Raw genomic sequence first — 18986 nt, forward strand, 5'->3', positions numbered from 1 at the left:
GTAGACGTGGAAAAAGCATTTGACAATCTGAACTGGGATTTTATGTTTGCTACCATGGAAAAGCTGCAAATGGGAGAAAAGTTCATACAAGCGGTCAAGGAAATTTATAGAGACCAGAGTGCAGCAATCATAGTGAATGAGGATTTGACAAAAAAAATGAAAATCAGCAAAGGAACTAGACAGGGATGCCCGTTGTCTCCATTGTTGTTTATTTTGATTTTGGAAATATTGATGATTCAAATACGTGAAGATGGCACAATCCGAGGTATGAAAATAAAAGAGTTTTCTTACAAGGTCAGAGCTTTTGCGGATGACATAATGTTAATAGTAGAGGATCCAATTGAAAATATGCCAAAGGTAATAGAGAAAATAAAAGAGTTTGGAGATTTGGCTGGATTTTACGTGAACAAAAAGAAGTCAAAGATTTTATGTAAGAATATGACTAAACAGAAGCAGCAAGAGCTAACGGAGATAACAGACTGTGAGGTGACTAATAAACTAAAATATCTTGGCATTGAGCTGACTGTGAAAAATATAGATCTGTTCAAAAACAATTATGAGAAACTGTGGATACAAATAGAGAGAGACTTAATAAAATGGAACAAACTGAATTTATCATGGCTGGGAAAAATTGCAGCAGTAAAAATGAACGTCTTACCACGTGTGATGTTCTTGTTGCAAACTATACCAATTATCCGAGACTCCAAACAATTTGATAAATGGCAAAGGAAAATCTCAGATTTTGTGTGAGCAGGCAAGAAACCACGAGTGAAAATGAAGGTTTTACAAGATGTGAAGGAAAGAGGTGGCTTGCAACTGCCCAACATAAGACTGTATCATGAGGCAGTATGTCTTGTATGGTTGAAAGACTGGATAACGTTAAAAAACCGTAAGTTGCTGGCCCTGGAGGGACATAAAAAAATATTTGGATGGCATGCATACATGTGGTATGACAAAGTAAAAGTGGACTCTATGTTTTTGCATCACTATATTCGGAGAAGCCTCTTCACGGTCTGGAAGAAATACAAGTTGTATATGGAAGATGGAATTCCTTCATGGGTGGTTCCGTATGAAGTAATAGATCCGAGAACTGTCGATAACGAACAGCAATGTCTAACCTACAAGGAGATTACACAAATACAACATTCAAAGCTGAGAATAAAGACAGAAGAAGAATTGTCTCCTTGTTATGGATGGTTCCAGTACAGACAGATCAGAGACCTTTATAATGCGGACTGCCAGAGAGGAGGAATAAGATTGGAAAATTCGGAGTTAGAGGAAGTGATACTACAAGAAGGCAAGAAAGAAATATCCAAGATTTACAAATTACTTTTAAAATGGTTTACGGTGGACGAAACAGTAAAAGTCCAGATGGTGAAGTGGGCAATAAACTTTCATAAAGAAATAACAATGAAGGCATGGGAGTACCTATGGAAAAATACAGTGAAGATTTCAACTTGTATGAACATTAAAGAGAATGTGTACAAAATGATTTACAGATGGTATTTAACACCAAAGAAAATTGCGCTAGGAAATACTAACATGTCAGACAAATGCTGGAAATGTAAAAAGCATGAAGGATCATTTTATCATATGTGGTGGACGTGTGAAGTAGCTAAACAGTACTGGGGAGAAATAATTGAAGCAATAAATGAGATTTTACAAATACAAATAAACAAGAACCCAGAATTGTTGCTACTGAACTTGGGAATGGAGGCAGTTCCAATGCAGCATAGAACATTGTTATTTTATATGACAGCAGCGGCAAGACTTTTGTACGCGCAGAAATGGAAGACGCAAGAAATACCAACTGTAGAAGACTGGATTTATAAATTGCTGTACATGGCAGAAATGGACAAAATGACAAGGAAACTTAAAGATCTTGACCTAGGACAATATATTGTTGATTGGGGGAAACTGAAACAATTTTTGGAAAAAAAGTGGGATGTAAAAGGAGAACTGTGGCAGTTTGAAATTTTTTTAAAAAACAATGTCGCAATGAGAAGAGAGAAGGGATCTTACTATTTAGAGGGAATGTAATTATAATCTAAGCTAATATAATATTTAAGGGAATTGTACATTGAATATATGAGATAATGAGAAGGGGTAAATAGATATCTCAATGAGGTATACTATATATGATATATAACATAAAATAACGGGTTAGTGGATCAGACTTTACATTATAACATATTATGTGGTTATGCTATGTGGTGTTGTGTGCTGTGCTACATTGGTGGCATAGCATACAATATATATATAATATATTACTATAATATATACTATATTGATAGTGTATTTGATCGAGTATATGCCTAAAAGAAAAGAAATAGAATAAGTGTAAAGTAAGAGAGAGTGCGATCCCTGCTATATATTATACTATATTGTTATATTATATTGATATGAGATATACTATATTGATAGTATGTTTGATAGAGTTTATGTAAAAGAATAAGAATGTGCTTAGAGCAAGAGATATTATGATTCAAAGTTGGTAGGAAAATATAAATGAAATAGATTTAAGTAATAAGAAGGGTTAAGGGTTGGAAAGCTGTTGGAAGTCAATAGGGAGGGGGGAGGAAAAGGGTGGGGGACAGAGTAAGGGGGAAAATGGGATTATATGTGTTAAATTTGGAAATTTTTCTTTTGTTTTTCCACTCACCAATAACATTTTATTTAAAAAAAAGAAAGAAAATCACTCCTTCCAGCTTGTCCCATCTAAATGGGATTTTCTTCTGTTTCAGTTTTTCAGTTAAGAATACATAGTCTCTTTGTTTCCTCAGGATTCTGACTGGTATCTCTTTTAAGATAATAACTACATGTTCCTGTATTTTCAATTTCTTCTTATGGTGTTGTTGTAGAACTTGATCTCTTATCGATTTTCTAATGAAATGCACTATATCTTTCAGTAGCTTGTTGTGTATCGCATATCTGGTGGAAACTCTGTATACTTTATACAATTTCATGTCAACTGTTGGGATGTCCCACTGCAGAAATTCTGCCTAGGCCTCTACCACCTTGTATCAAATATCTTCATCTTGTGTCTCCTTAATTCCTCTTAGCCTCAGAGCTTATTCTTGTCCCCTTAGTTCCAATAAGGCTAAGTTATCTTGATGTTTCTCCAACACTTTATCAAACGCTGCTGTTCTACTATCCAAGATGTCCACTTGATTATTCAACTTCTTTACCTCCTCAGAGGTTTTTTTAACAGCACCTTCAATATTTTTAATTTGCTCAGTTAAATCTGTTTTAAATTTCATAAAATTGTCTTCCGTTCTCTTTTCAAATGATTCTAATTTATCACCTAATTCATCAAAAAAAATTGCATCAAATCTGTGGATGTAGACCACATTCTTGTACTTTGAGACATTTTTCCACTAGGTGGCTCTGTTTCTCTACTAATAATCTGTGAGGCATTTTTACAGATAATATGGTTAACTTTCAGTTTTGTTCAGCGTTGTTCACCTTTGTTTACAGCTTTGTTTATGTTCCACGAGTTTCAAAGTCATTGCTCCAACCTTAGCTGCTTCTACGCATTTTTATTTTAACCAGTCCAGCAAAACACTTTCTCCCAATTTAGGTTTACAAATTACAGGGGGAAAAAAACAGTAAGCCTTTTGATTCCCCTTAGTCAGTTAAATCTTTCTTTTTCATATGTAGTTTAAGAGCTACCTGCTAATGATGTATTTTTCTTATCTCAGTTACGAGGAAAAAAAGAAAAAGAGAAAAAAGTCCAGGAAAGCAGAATATTATCTCACCACATAGTAAATAATTGTGTTGTAGAGTTGGTTAATTCTTTGAAGTTAGATTTAAGATTTGAGGGTTGCTTGCCTTTGAACTCCAATCACAGTTGTGAGTTGGTGTTTTCTCCACGTCTCCGGCCAGCCTCCAAATTCCAGACACTACCCAGGATAAACCTGGACAGTAAGACCTTCAGCAGAGCTGTCAAAAGGAGCACGTGTAGATGAACTCACGATCCCTCTTTATCCAGAGCGATTTGTCAGCTGGAGTTGCATCTCCAGCTGTGAATCAAAGCTGCATTGTCTCTCCCAGCTGGGAAAGCTTCAGACAGCCATGCCCTCAAGTCACATGTCTCTCAAATTGTTTTCAAACAATTCCAAGATTTATGTGGAAGTAATTTTATTGGAATAGTATTTATAAAAATTAAAGGCAGTGTAACATGCACTTCCTTTGCATTGTTCAAATTTTAAGGAAAAAACAGAAGATGCTGAACTGTTGACAGATTGATTTTAGCACACATAACTGTGCATGGTGATACACTGTGGACATGGTTGTTGACTTAGCTATTTCAATCAGATTTGATTCTCTTCCGCTAAGGTCACTGAGGAACCTCACTCTCACTATCATTCTCCATAGCATTGCTTGTTAGTTCCATATTTCATTTGTGGTTGCAATATCCCTTCGATGATGTGAGAAAGCATATAAATAAGAAATTTACTTTGGTTTTGATTTGACCTGAACTCAGGTGAATTCATAACTTGATTCTTTTATATGCATTATTATATATTTGTAGTTTTTATCCCCTGCCCTCACTTTACAAATGGGTAAAACATACATATACTGTTTCTTAGGGGTGGGCACTAAAAAAAAAATCAGGAAATCTGGATCTGGGTTTCAGTGATCCCCAAAAAACTGGGATCCCTGAAATCTGGGAAAAATTCTTTGAACTGGTTCAGCAAGATTAGAGAATCCCAGATTTATCTGGCAATTATTGTCTATGAGGAAAACTGTGAGGGGCTGAGGGGGACATTTTTCAAACAAACCCCACTAAATTTGCAGGGAACCCACTCCTGACTGTCCACTAAAGACTTCAAATGTTTCAGAAAGATTGGACCCTGGGGTCCAGTTCGATGGGGCCATAAAAAGGTGCCCCCAGCCACTCTGCATTGTTTCCTATGGGGGGAACATTTTCAAGCAGACTCTCAGGCAGAAACACACAGGAGCAAAGCAGCCACTGGCACACTACCAAATACAAGTTCAACCCAGAGAAAGCACAACAGAACCAAACTAAAGCAAGCGAATGAAATCCCCCCGAACCAAAGTGAAGCAGGAGGACATAAACATCACTCCAGAAAATCATGTCAAAACAGCAAATTCTACCCAGACCAAACTGAAGTAAGGGACATGTTGAAACTTAGCCCAACTGAACCAGTGTCATTCAGAGAAGCCAGGTAAACAAGGAGAGTTCTTACATGGATTGGCTATTCATTCCCCTCCCACCTGCCTCAGTCCCTCCCCTCTTGGGGGAAAAAAAACATGGGAAATGCCAGGAAAACAGCCAGCTAAGTTGCTGAACCCATGTTTCCTGGATTTACCAGGATATCTGGAGATCTTGATCCAGGGGCTAGATTGGATCCAGGATTCTCTAATTTTTAAACTGGATTTAGCTGCATCGGCAAAATCCAGGACCTGGATCTCACATTCCTACTCTTTGCTCCTCAGTTGCTAGGGATAATAACTGAAAAACATGAATGATAACTTTGAAAATGCCAAGCTTGCCTTATATTGTATTGGTAATGGCATCCATTCAATGTTGTTAATGTTTTGAAACAGTGAGTCTTTAAAAATGGACAGTTTTCCTTGGAAAAACAGAGCACTGGAAAATTGCTTGTTCTTGTAAAAGTGTTTAACATATCATCATCTTGTTTTAAGCTAGATTGTTGTAGTAGTGTGCCCAGCATGTTCTCTTTTGTTTTCATACATTAAATATTGTTACTTTTAAAAGATCTCTGCCTTCAAGTCATAACTAAGAGCTAACCTGTGTGTGTACACACCTATTTTGTTTCTACAGCTTGCCCTTCATCAGTATCTGTTGAAATAAGTGCAGACGGGATGAACATGTTGCCCTTGTCTACACCTGTTATCACAAGTGGTCTTACCTACATAAAAATTCAGCTTGTAAAAGCTGAAGTTGCCTCATCAGTTTGTCTTCGCCTTCACCGTCCTCGAGATGCTAGCACGTTAGGCCTCTCTCAGATTAAATTACTCGGGCTCACAGCCTTTGGTAACACCTCATCTGCAACAGTCAACAATCCATTCCTTCCTTCTGAAGATCAGGTATCCAAAACAAGGTATGTGTTGCCAGAAAGGCTAAAATAACCTGCTGTGCTTATGTATCATATTTTATAAGACTTAATTTCTAGGTACCTCCTGTACTTGCCCAGAATGTATACAAGTGGTGTGCTGCTACTGATGTGTACAAGTGGTATGCACCTGTTTCTTTTAAGGTAAAGATTACAGTAGTAAAGTAACAAGAAAAATTCAAGGAGGAAAGATTCAGCAAAACTGTTCATGGGCTTAAGCTCTGCTACCATTTTGGCAAAAGGGATCTGGGCCCAGAACTGGGACTGTGAGCAGAGGTGCAATTAGTACCTGAGGAAAGAGTACTTAATATGTGTTGAATGCAGTAAGCTGAATATTTCACTTAAGCTGATGTGCATTTTTGTATTTATTCAAAATCTATTCATAAACATTCTTATGGAATAGATTTGTTTCTTCACTGTACACCCGTGTCTTCATAAGCAAGCTTGTTTTACTTTACTGGAGGTGTATGGCCTGCAGGAACAGACTTGCAATACCATCCTGTGTCCTGTTCCCATAGCACTCCTCTTTTTCTAAGTTGTACCTTATTAAAAAGTACTTAAGTTTTTTTCCTGTGATATTATCATAGGTTTGTGCCAGCTAACATCTCGCAATGTCCTGCATCACAGCTATTGTTCCCTAATTCCTTGTCCTTAATTCTGGGCTGTATCTGTATGTGAAAATCCTCACATACACCAGATCTCAACTGTTTTGCAGTTCTGTGGGTTATCTTCTAAGTTTTCTCAGTTTTTGCATTAACCTCTGCAAAACCTCTGCAAAGTGTCTGCAATGCCTGTGTTACGTGCATAAAGATGCTTTACAAATCCAAACCTAAGCTCAACTCAACCCTAAGAGAAAAATGTGCATAGACATAGGAAATCTAGAGAAGCTGCAGGGACAGTTGAAATAGATCAGAAGAGGAGAAAACCAAACTGCATCTGTTGTGCTGTTGTGTAATGTGAGTAAAATTTGAGTTGGTTGGACGTATTGCACATTTAAACATTGGGGCTGGATACACAGGTTCTGTTCTGCTGATGATGGAAGCTTCCACTGGTTTGAGAGGACGGTTACACTGTGGAACTGGAACTGGAACTGGAACCAGTTCCACATTTTTTTTTAAAGGGAAGTTTAAGAATTCAAGAAACCTATTTGGCAATCACTGGCTCTGGATTCTTATATGTTCATGTTCAACTGTGAAAATGCCTGTATGAATAGTAAGACTGTGGCAACTATAACCTTGATTTAGTTTCCTTTATTTTTCAGCATTGGATGGTTAAGGTTATTGCATCATTGTCTCACTCACATAAGTGATTTAGAAGGAATGATGGCTAGCGCTGCAGCACCCACTGCCAATCTTTTGCAAACTTGTGCTGCGCTGTTGATGTCTCCATACTGTGGCATGCATTCTCCAAACATTGAGGCTGTGCTTGTAAAAATTGGACTTCAGTCCACCAGGATAGGTTTGAAGCTGATAGACATTCTTTTAAGAAACTGCTCTGCATCAGGAAGTGATCCTACAGGTATGAACATAGCTTGCTATGTGTCTAGTTTTAAGCAATAATCATATTGGTAAACAGTCTTAGTGTTGCTATGTAGAAAGAGATGCATTGTCTCAGAAGAATTAAATGCATTTAGAAATAGTGAGCATTTCTTTGTCACTATGATTAAGATTTAATTCTTAAATGAAGGTTAGTGATTTTTTCCCCCCAAGCAGCTAAAAAGCATTTACTGACACATTTCTCCACTCACCCTTAATCAAGCTTTTACTTTCTTTTCCACGTGGGAAGACTTGAATAGTCCTTTGCTTTTTGGAAGATTAAATGGCTTATCATCAGACTCCACAATTGATATTCTTTATCAGCTTGGGACTACTCAGGACGCTGGAACAAAAGATAGGTAAATATTTTGCTTTTTTTCTAGACACACGCAAATGAAATCCACAGTGTATTAAGAAGCTGTAGTATCTGTGTAATCTCAAAGCTGTAGTATCTGTGTAATCTCAATTAGGGATGTGCATTAAAAAAAAAATTGGTATTTTTTGTTCCAGAATTGGGCAGGCCAGAAATATCTGTATTCCCTTATGTTTGGGTCCTTCCATACCAGTTTGGTATTTGGATCAAGTTTTTTTTCAGGATTTTGAAATTAACTGGGTCCTTAATTCCTATGAAGGAATCTTTACAGGAGGTTTTATCATGCAAAGTACCCCAGACTTGCAGCAGAGTGGCTGCTGCCTGCCCATTAAAGACCTCCCCCCCCCCAAGTTTCAAGAGGTCCCTAGAAGTCCGTTCTAACCCTATGATTGTGTGATTGAGTCAAGGGTCCTGTTCTGTAGGCCCTCAAACAAGATGTTCATTGTTGGTCTTCTGTGCAGTCCCACTGATTAGAGGGTTTTTTTGTAGCTTTTGACCACTAGAGGGTAGCTTGCTCTCTCTAAGACTGCAGGTACGACTGTTTTCCTGCCCAAACAGCCCTCTTCTGGAAGGTGCGACACCCTCTACCCTCAGTTCCTTTTCATGGCCGGTAAGAAAGGTTCAGTAGTGTTCTTGTCTTCGATAACGGAAAACAAGGCCCTTTCTTTTCATCTACAGAAAGAGAGATTTGTGAGTTTAAAATGGCCGAGCAGTCTCTCTTCAAACAATGCACGCAATGCAATTTAAAAATACCAAGACTGATGAACATACACTTTGTTTGCTTTGTCTTGGTGAGAAGCATAACGTTCATCTACGGTCTTCCTGTGCAGTCCCACATGGGACTGCGCACGCGCAGGCCTGCCGATACCGGAGATTTTAATAGCTAAAAACCACCAGGGGGCGCTCCCGCCTCCCAGCGCGCATGCGCGGCTGCTTTCCCGCCGAAACGGCTCTTAAGAGGCGGAGCGCCCCCCACATACCCTCAGTTTCTCTTTCGCCGCCGATCGTTGAGGTTTACAGCTTTCTTCGTTCGCGATGTCTGAGAAGGCCTTGTTTAAGCGTTGCGAGACCTGCAATCGTAAGATGACAAGGTCGGATGGTCATTCCGTTTGCTTATATTGCCTTGGAGAAACACACAACACTCAGGCGTGCAAGCATTGCCGCGCGTTTACCTCCAAGGCCAGGGCGGAACGGGCGGATCGTTTGCATGCCTTCCTCTGGCAGCGTGCGATGTCGGTCGAGGACCCTCCACCGAAGTCTTCGTCTGCTCCGTCTGCGTCCTCTCGTCCTCCTGTGGCGTCGGGTTCCAAGACTCCTCGTTCACAACCGTCTCCGAGTCGCTCAGAGTCGAGGCCCGAGAGGATCCCTTCGGGTCGGAGTTTGTCGGAACCGACCGCTTCGGTTCCGAGACATTTGGCAAGTCGACCTCCTTCGATCTCGTCGGCTGTCCAGGCTTCACCTGCCCATGGAGCCCATAGGAGTTCGACCCCGTCGGTTCCGAGGTCGACTCCTCCAACTCATACAACCTCTACGGTTCCGACGACTTCGGATCCCTCTGCAAGGTCGAAGACCGTTCCTGAAAAGAAGAAGAAAAAGCATAAGCATTCCAGTAAGCATGATAAGGCAGTGTTGGAAGGTTTACTCACCTCTCCCCCGTCGGTTCCGATCAACTCCACTCCTGTCCAAGTGGAGCAGCAGGCAGAAGCGAGTGATCGTCCGCAGTCCAAGACTCCTCCGGACCGGGAGGCTCAGGAGGACGACGTCATACTCCTCGAGAAGCCTCTTACACCTTCGGGTCGGGCCCGATCGGCCTCCTACGAATCAGGCTCGGTTCGGTCGGTTCGGAGTCGACAGAGTCGGTCTACCCGTCGCTCTAGCTGTCGGAGCCCGCCGCGGTCCTACCGGAGCCGATCCAGGGAGAGTCGAGTCGGTTCCGATGTTGGATATGACCCGTCCCGCCTCCCGTCGGATCGGGTCTCTCCGCGGCCCCGGGCCCGCTACAGTGTTTCTCCTTTGTCGGAGTCACCTGAAAGGGAAATTGGGCCATCTGATGAGGCTTCGCCCACTGATGATTTTCGGGCCTATAACGAGTTGCTCCAAAGAATGGCGAAAGCCTTGGACCTTGAAGTGACTTCCACTGAATCTAAATTTACTGATAAGATATTGCAACATATCTATTCGGGATCTACTCCCTCGATTGCCTTTCCCCTTATAGAGGGGTTTGCTGATCTTTGGAAGAAACTGCAGTCTCGACCTGCGTCTGCTACCGCCACTAACCGGAAGGTGGAGAGCTTGTACAGGACCAAAGATGATGCTCATCCGTTCCTGGCCGTTCACCCTCCTCCATCCTCTCTTGTCACTGAGGAGATGCAAGCTCGGCCTCACCAGGGCTCTCTGTCGGCTCCCACTGACAAGGATAGTAGAAAGATCGATGCCTTGGGCAGGAAGTTGTATACTTCAGCTACGTTTGGCATCAAAGTGGCGAATTATGCCGCGATGATGGCGGCCTATCAACTGTTTTTATGGAAGAAGGTGGCGTCTTTTCTTCCTAAGATTCCCGAAGACCAGCGCACCTTGCTTCGGGTCATTCAGGAGGAGGCTGTCCGCCTATCCAGACACCAGATCAATGTTGGGCGGAGTATGGCTGACACCGCATCTAGATCGCTCCTCTCCTCGGTGGTACTGCGCAGGTACGCCTGGCTTCGCACGACCGCCCTCCCAGTGGAGACGAGGAACAGGGTTGAGGACCTGCCGTTCGAGGGCACCACCCTGTTCTCAGAGAAAACTGACGAGTTCCTCTCTAAGAAGAGGACCGACCGTCTGACAGCCCGCTCGTATGGGGTTCTACACCAGCCGTCGCAGCAGTCTTCTCGCCCATACTATCGTTCCTTCCAGCGTGGCAGACAACACCGCTATCAGCCCTATCAAGGGTATGCTTACCAGCCGCGCAGGAACTACCAGAGCCCACAATCTGCCTTTCCCAGACGGAGGCAGGGCCAACGTCCCAAGCCTGGTTCCCAACAGCATCAGGCCAAGGACCAGGACCAATTGCATAAGCAATTCTGACAATCACAGGGACCTGACCCCACATTTGGGGACAGGCTTAATGCTTTCTTGGATGCATGGTGTTCAATTTGTTCCGATGTTTGGGTTTTGTCTATTATCCAGTTTGGTTATAAAGTTGAATTTCTTGGTTTACCGTACCTACGTCTCCCTGTGTTTTCTTCTGACCCCCCTCGTTCAGAGATCCTGGGGGAGCTCTCAGCCCTCTTGCAGAAAGGGGCTATAGAGGAGGTTCCGGTTGCTTCAGCTGGTTTGGGGTTCTATTCCAACCTGTTTCTAGTGGAGAAGAAGGATGGTGGGCTTCGGCCTATCCTGGATCTCAGGGGATTGAATAAATTTATACGAGTTCGTAAATTCAAAATGGTTACTTTACAAATGGTTTTGACTTTGTTGCCCTGACAGTCGTGGTTTGCAGTCCTGGATCTGAAGGATGCGTATTTTCATATTTCAATTTTCCCTGAGCACAGAAAGTTTTTACGTTTTGTCTATGGTCAACGTGTTTTTCAATACAATGTTTTGCCCTTTGGGTTGGCCACTGCACCTAGAGTGTTCACTAAGTGTGTGGCAGTGGTGGTGGCTCATTTACACCTCCAGGGCTGCCAAATCTTTCCTTATCTGGATGACTGGCTCTTGGTTGGTGATTCTGCTGAATCTGTGTCTAATCAGGTGTATCTCACTTTAAATTTATGTTTACGCCTGGGTCTTTTTGTTAATCAGAAGAAATCCAAGTTGACCCCTGTGCGCTCCATCCAATTTATTGGAGTAATTTTGGATGGTGTTAGGGATGCAGGCTTCTTACCTACAGAGCGTGCTTCAAAAATTAAGAGGCTTATTTCGACCCTTCAGAGGTGTCGTTTCCAATCTGTTCGCTTTATCCAGACCCTCTTGGGTTGCATGGCTTCTACTACAGCAGTGGTTCCACTGGCCAGGTTATTTATGTGACCCTTCCAATTGTGGTTCAATTCAGTGTTCTCACCGGCCCGTGATTCTCAAAATAGGAGACTTTCCGTCTCTAGGGGGGTGGTGTCCTCCCTGGAGTGGTGGCTGGATGATGCTAATTTATTTAAAGGGATGGAGTTTGGTTTTCAACAAACTCATCTGTCAGTTACTTCAGATGCTTCCCTTTTCGGTTGGGGGGCTCACTGTGCTGGCTTTTATGCCCATGGGTTATGGTCTGAGTCTGAACGTGAGGAACATATTAATATTCTTGAGTTACGGGCAGTTTTATATGCATTGATCTCCTTTTCAGATGTCGTGCGGAACAAGTCCGTTCAAGTCCTGACAGACAACACGACGGCAATGTTTTACATCAACAAGCAAGGTGGCACGGCGTCTGTGGCTCTCTGCACAGAGGCGATGAGACTCTGGAAGTGGGCCATAGATCATGCTGTGTGGCTGCATGCAGTTCACATCCCGGGGGTACAGAATTCCATGGCGGACCACCTGAGCAGACTCCACAGGGAAAACTACGAGTGGTCCCTCCAGGACAAGTATCTCGCCCCTATCTTCTCGGAATGGGGGACTCCAGAGTTGGACCTCTTTGCGACAGTGGAAAATTGCAAGGTCCTAGCTTATTGTTCCAGAGAGGAGTAGGCCCAGAATCAAGTGGGGACGCGTTTCAATTAAGTTGGTCAGGTCCCCTGTGTTATGCCTTTCCTCCGTTCCCGCTTCTGGCATGGGTCCTCAGCAAGATCCAGAGGGACAGGGCGTCCGTCATCCTGGTGACCCCGTATTGGCCGAGGCAACCCTGGTTTCACTCCCTTCTGAGTCTGCAGACTCAATCAATCCGTCTCCCGGTGGTTCCCGATCTCCTGACCTGCGGGGGGGTTCTTCACCACGACATCAGGAGACTCAAACTCACAGCGTGGTTGATCAGGCCGGGGCTGCCTTCTCCGAGGCTGTGACTAATGTTCTCTTAAATGCTAGACGTTTGTCTACCAGGCAGTCTTATGCCCTTAAGTGGGACAAATTTTCTGTGTGGTGTAGTCGCAGGGGTTTGGATCCTTTTGAGTCCACCCTTTCTGATATTTTGGACTTTTTGTGGGAGGTGAAACAGGAGGGTTTGGCCAACTCCTCAGTCAAGGTTTATCTGGCAGCCATCTCTGCTTTTCACCCTCCAGTGGATAGAAAATCTGTTTTTTCCCACTATTCTGCTAAATTATTTTTACGGGGGTTGAATAATTTGTTTCCCCCTGTGCGGGCTTTGGTCCCTCAGTGGTCATTGCCCCTGGTTCTGACTCGTTTGATGTCTAAGCCTTTTGAACCCTTGGCTTCCTGTCCACTCCGTTTTTTGTCCATGAAAGTGGCCTTTTTGGTTGCGGCTACTTCAGCCAGGAGGGTTGGGGAGCTAGCGGCGTTATCCTGCGAGCCCCCTTATTTGAAATTCCACCCTGAGAAGGTCGTTCTTCGTACAAAGGTCGAATTTTTGCCTAAAGTGGTATCTTGTTTTCATTTGTCTCAAGAATTGGTTCTACCAGTTTTCTTTCCAACTCCGGCTTCTGAGGCAGAGACGGCCCTTCATTCTTTGTATGTTCGCAGGGCCATTTTATTTTATTTGGATAGGGTGAAACCGTTTAGGATTGACTCTAATTTATTTGTTTGTTTTGCTGGACAGAATAAGGGTAACCGGGCCTCGTCTCAGACTATCTCTAGATGGGTGGTCCAGGCTATACTGACTTGTTATTCTGCTGCTAACTTACCTTGTCCTTTGGAAGTGCATGCCCACTCCACCAGGTCCCAGGCGTCGTCAGCGGCTCTCTTCAGGGGTGTTCCACTCCAGGACATCTGCAGAGCGGCGACGTGGGCCTCGGCGGATACTTTTGTGAAGCATTATGCGCTGGACATCCTAGATAGAAAGGAGACAGCGGTGGGCACAGCTGTTCTGCACTCCATCTTTGAGTGATGCCTTGGCGTCACCTCCACCCAGGTATTTAGCTTTGGAATCTTCCCATGTGGGACTGCACAGGAAGACCGTAGATGAAAAACAGGTTTTACTTACCATAACTGTTGTTCATCTAGGTCTTCCGTGCAGGCACACATGCCCTCCCTCCTTCCCCGCTAACTCTCTTGGTACTTACCTTGCAGGGGGCGGCGAAAGAGGAACTGAGGGTATGTGGGGGGCGCTCCACCTCTTAAGAGCCGTTTCGGCGGGAAAGCGGCCGCGCATGCGCGCTGGGAGGCGGGAGCGCCCCCTGGTGGTTTTTAGCTATTAAAATCTCCGGTATCGGCAGGCCTGCGTGTGCGCAGTCCCATGTGTGCCTGCACGGAAGACCTAGATGAACAACAGTTATGGTAAGTAAAACCTGTTTTTAATGCTTGTAAGCATTTCCAGTGTTTCACACCGAAAGCTCAGGCAGAGAGGGCTACTTGCCTGTGGGAAAGGGCCCTTTCAGCTACAACCAGCCAGACTACAATGGTTGCTAAGTTGTCTGTGATAGCAGAACTAGACAAGCACGAGGAACCAACCACCACTCCAGCTCCAGTTATTAGAGATCCGAGCCCATCAGAGTTGATGACTTCTCGGAACCAACATCCTTCGCTGACACACGAGGCATCAAGCTTATCAGATCCAACTCGGAGCAGACATCACTCAGGATCAAGATCACCTGCTCATTCAGATCCAACCAGATCATGTCAGATACGACACTCAACGTCAAGAGATTCGACTGCGACGCTGAGGCCTTCTGAAACAGCTACTCGTTTGGATCCAAGCTCTTGTGAGGCCCCAATGGCGGAAGAAGCAGTTGTGGAACCTTCTAAGAAAAAGGCGCATTCCAAGTCAAAACACACACCTAAGAGAAAAGACATCTAAGAAAGAGTTTAGAGAACCACTTCTTTCAGATGTGGAAATAATCAAGCCCCCATGTACACCTTCAATGTGCTTGAGATTTCCTTCTGTCTACACTTTGGAGGAGGAGGGAGAGATCATCAGAGAGTCTGAAGTTCACCAGGGTCAAAGATATGACACCTAGCACAGGCAATGCTGCTCCCATAAGTGCCCCTCATGGTTCTACCCTCTTTTTCCCACCTCTTTTTTTGTCCATCCAGGAAATGCCCTTTGACTATGGAGTAGATCTGGGAGAGCCCTATCAAACGGAGTCATTTGGCCCTACCAGGGAATGTTTTGATAACCCTCAGAGATGACAACACCAAATCCTGAAGTCAACCATGTCTTTTCATTGGCGACCTTCAGTGTTAAAATAGCAAACCATGTGGCCATAATGGCTGCATGCCAAATTTTTCTTTGTAACAAAGTGGCTACTTTCAATGAACACCTACCAGATGAACAGAGATCCTTAGAGGAGATATAGAGGAAGAGTAACTGTGGTTTTCCTAGCAACAGATCAATGCAGGGAGGAACATCGCAGAGACCTCTATTAGGAGCCTAGCATCAGCAATCGTAGTGAGAAGGCACATGTTGCTTAGGTCAACTATGTTACCAGTGGAAACCCACAACAGGGTAGAAGACCTCCCCTTCGAAGGACACTCCTTTTTTTTCAAAGATAACAGATGAGTACTTAAAAAAGGAAGGACAGACAAACAGCGTGATTCTATGGTATCCTGCCATCAAACCAACAAGGATGCAGCAAGCCCCAGTTTCGGTGACAGCTGTACTATAGAAATCACTATTCCCTCAGTTCTCTTTTTGCTGCCGCAGAGAGAGAATTTCCGTTGCTGTTTTCTCTCTAACTAACATTTATTTGATAAGAGCTTTTGTGAGTTCAACTTATGCTTTCAGATATCTGTGTCTTTCACAGCCTGTAACTAGTGTATGTGACCAGTCTGTTCCTTTATTCTTGAACTGGAGTGCCCTAGTCCATGCTAGGACTTATTGTCAGTCCAGGTAGACAAACACTCTATGGGGTGACAGGTTTGCTGTCTAATCCTATAAATTCATTTGTCTATCCTCAGTGATTATTTACTCTACGAAAGTAAAAAATACTCTACAAGATGAAGTAAAAATTCAGTGGTCTGCTGCCATGTCCACCACTCAGTTTCCTTCAATTCTTTTTCAAATCTGTGTTGCTTTATGGGCCCAAACGGTCTTCCCCACCTCTCCTCTCAGGGAAGGTTGCCTGTCCTCCCATTAATTGAACTATTCAGTTCAGTATTTTCCCCTGAGACAGAGAAAACTGTGTTATTTTTTAGTGTTCCTTACTTGTTAAGGAGGACAGATGGAAAAGCCTATTTTAGGTCCAGGTCATCTAATTTTGTGTATTGTAGTCTTTATAGTTGTGTTCGGCTGTGTTCTTTATATATCTCTCTACCCTTCCTGCAGAGTCTCTCTGCTGTTGGGGGAGCAGATTGCTAGTAGCAGAATTTGAAAACCTTGGATGATTGTAAAATGCATGATAACTTGGGTATCCCACTTGGTGCAATATGGTTTTTTTCTCTACTCTGTTGATGGTTGGTTATTGGACCTTTCCTAAGCAGTCCCCTTTTTTGTCCTACTATTTGAAAAAGAGTTTCCTTTGCCTTTTCAGTCTTAGTCAATCCACATTTTACTAAGATTGTTCAATGTTTTCACTTTCACAATTGCAGTTCTGTGTTCTTACATACCTGCATGTGTCACCCTGGCAGAATTTGATCTTCGGTTTAAGTTTCACACTTCAAGGGATATCCAGATTGGTTTTCTTCTTTCCTAGATAGAACATATGTGCATCTTTCTCATGCTTTCAGTGCTCTGTTCTTCCCTGAAAGCTCTTGTGATGCTGTGGCTCCAAGAGTTAGTGCCATCTCAGGGGCCACCCCTCCAGTATAGGGGCCCTGCTATGATAGTGTGTCTCCAGGTGACTCTGGTATTCTGCAAAATGACTTTGTCATACTCCCACTACTTTCACTGAGAGTACTAGACATATCTTTCTTTGTCTTTGTTTCACTGCAAATGCTCCATGTCATTGCAATGTGTTGCAGTTATGTTTTCCTCAACTAACCGATACCATCTCCTCTAAGTGGGTAAGAGTCTCTACTCAGGCTATTGCAGGACTTGGATCCTGCATCTTGTGCTATTGATTATGTTTGGGACTCAGTCACTCTAAACTTTTCCTTATTAGATCTCCAAAGACATTCAAAGCAGGGAACGTAACCCCTTATTAACTTTTTGCACCTCTCTAGTGCTTGCTGTGGAATGAGGACATTGTGGATTCTAACCTGTCCCCCCCATTCATAGTGTTTCACAATATTAATATGTCCAATGCCCTTGCCAGGATTCCCTGTGCAGGAGTTGGTTTTCAACCCTCATGTCTCACAACTCTATCAGTTGTATTGGTACAAGAGAGACCTAGGCTGGTGGGTGAGAAGGAGAAAAGGAGTAAAGTGTACATCGGTGAGAATTTTTTGTCCCAATCTTCTCTAATACACAGAACAATATAAGAGATTTTACCTTGAACAATACTGTCTGTGTTCATCTCCTAGAATTCAAGCCCTGTTGAAATGGGTCAGTGATTCAGCAAGAGTAGCCGCTATGAAAAAAAGTGGCCGAATCAACTACATCTGTCCAAACAGCTCTACCAGAGAGTATGGTCTTCTGATGCCATCTCCTTCCCATTTGCACTGTGTAGCAGCAATTTTATGGCATAGCTATGAATTGCTTGTAGAATATGATTTACCGGCATTGCTGAACAGAGAGCTCTTTGAGTAAGTAACTTAAGAATTTGTGCTAAATATAGCAAATTATATTTGTTGGGTGTTTCCCTGGTCTTCCAGCATGCCCAGAATGCATTGCAGCTATCTTATACATGAGTTCTATGGCATTAATAGACAGTATTACTCTATTAATATATCCTGAAGCTTATGTTTGCTATATTAAATAGTATTGTGTAGTATGTATATGATTTTTAAATTAGCTAGGAGAAATGAGTGCGTGATCTCATTAATTTTTCTCTCATCCTCAGGTCTCTCTTTAATTGGTCCATGTCTCTTCCTTGCAATATGGTTTTGAAGAAAGCTGTTGACAGTCTGCTTTGTTCAATATGCCACATTCACCCAAATTATTTTTCCCTACTCATGGGCTGGATGGGTATTACTCCTCCACCTGTACAGTTGCAACATAGACTGTCTATGACAGATGACAGCAAAAAACAGGACCTAAGTTCATCTCTAACAGATGACTCTAAAAATGCACAAGCACCTCTTGCACTAACAGAGTCTCACCTGGCCACCCTTGCTGCCTCGTCACAGTCTCCTGAAGCTATTAAACAGTTGCTGGACTCAGGTTTGCCCTCTCTACTTGTAAGAAGCCTTGCTAGTTTTTGTTTTAACCATACCTCTGCCTATGACTGCAATACTCAGTCAACAGATTATTCTCAAGACAGGCTCAGAAGACATCATGTTCCACAGCACTTTAATAAGATGCCCATCACAGTGGACTTAGTTGCTCCTGTTCTCAGGTTTTTGACGGAAGTTGGGAACAGCCACCTTATGAAGGACTGGTTGGGTGGCTCTGAAGTCAACCCACTGTGGACAGCACTTTTATTTCTCCTGTGCCATTCTGGTGCTACTTCTGGAGGACATGGTATGGCAACACAACAGACAAGTGCTAAGCCTACTTTACTTTCTTCAGCTTCAGGAACAGGCTTGACCACTCAGCAAAGGACTGCTATTGAAAATGCAACAGTTGCATTCTTCTTGCAGTGCATCTCTTGCCATCCTAATAACCAGAGACTGATGGCTCAGGTAAGAAAAGAATTGACCTATTATGCAGGTAGTATTGCTTGCTTGTTTGGATTTGTATGACTGGGAAAATGTTGATGAGCTGGAGCCTTGCATGTTATACTTTCAATCTGGGATTGCATGCACCTCTCACCTCATGCATATAATACCAGTAAAAAAGTAACTCCAATAACACAGAATGTACAAAGAGAGGTAGGTGTTAAGGAAAAATTTTCTTAAAGGTACTCTACATTCAGATTG

The 18986-nt window shown here is 43.0% G+C and overlaps 1 protein-coding gene across 2 annotated transcripts in view; it reads left to right on the plus strand.

The window, feature by feature from the left end:
* The window catches only part of BIRC6 (baculoviral IAP repeat containing 6), a 330219-nt gene that overhangs the window by 185841 nt on the left and 125392 nt on the right, over nucleotides 1-18986 (plus strand). For both annotated transcript variants that reach the window (XM_054976787.1, XM_054976793.1), the window contains exons 51-55: nucleotides 5813-6092; nucleotides 7366-7622; nucleotides 7890-7998; nucleotides 17490-17711; nucleotides 17969-18749. In XM_054976787.1, coding sequence (XP_054832762.1) covers nucleotides 5813-6092; nucleotides 7366-7622; nucleotides 7890-7998; nucleotides 17490-17711; nucleotides 17969-18749 — 1649 coding nt within the window. The remainder of the gene's footprint in view (nucleotides 1-5812; nucleotides 6093-7365; nucleotides 7623-7889; nucleotides 7999-17489; nucleotides 17712-17968; nucleotides 18750-18986) is intronic.

Source organism: Eublepharis macularius, chromosome 1, assembly GCF_028583425.1.
Source record: "Eublepharis macularius isolate TG4126 chromosome 1, MPM_Emac_v1.0, whole genome shotgun sequence".
In the NCBI taxonomy this organism is placed as follows: Eukaryota; Metazoa; Chordata; class Lepidosauria; order Squamata; family Eublepharidae; genus Eublepharis; species Eublepharis macularius.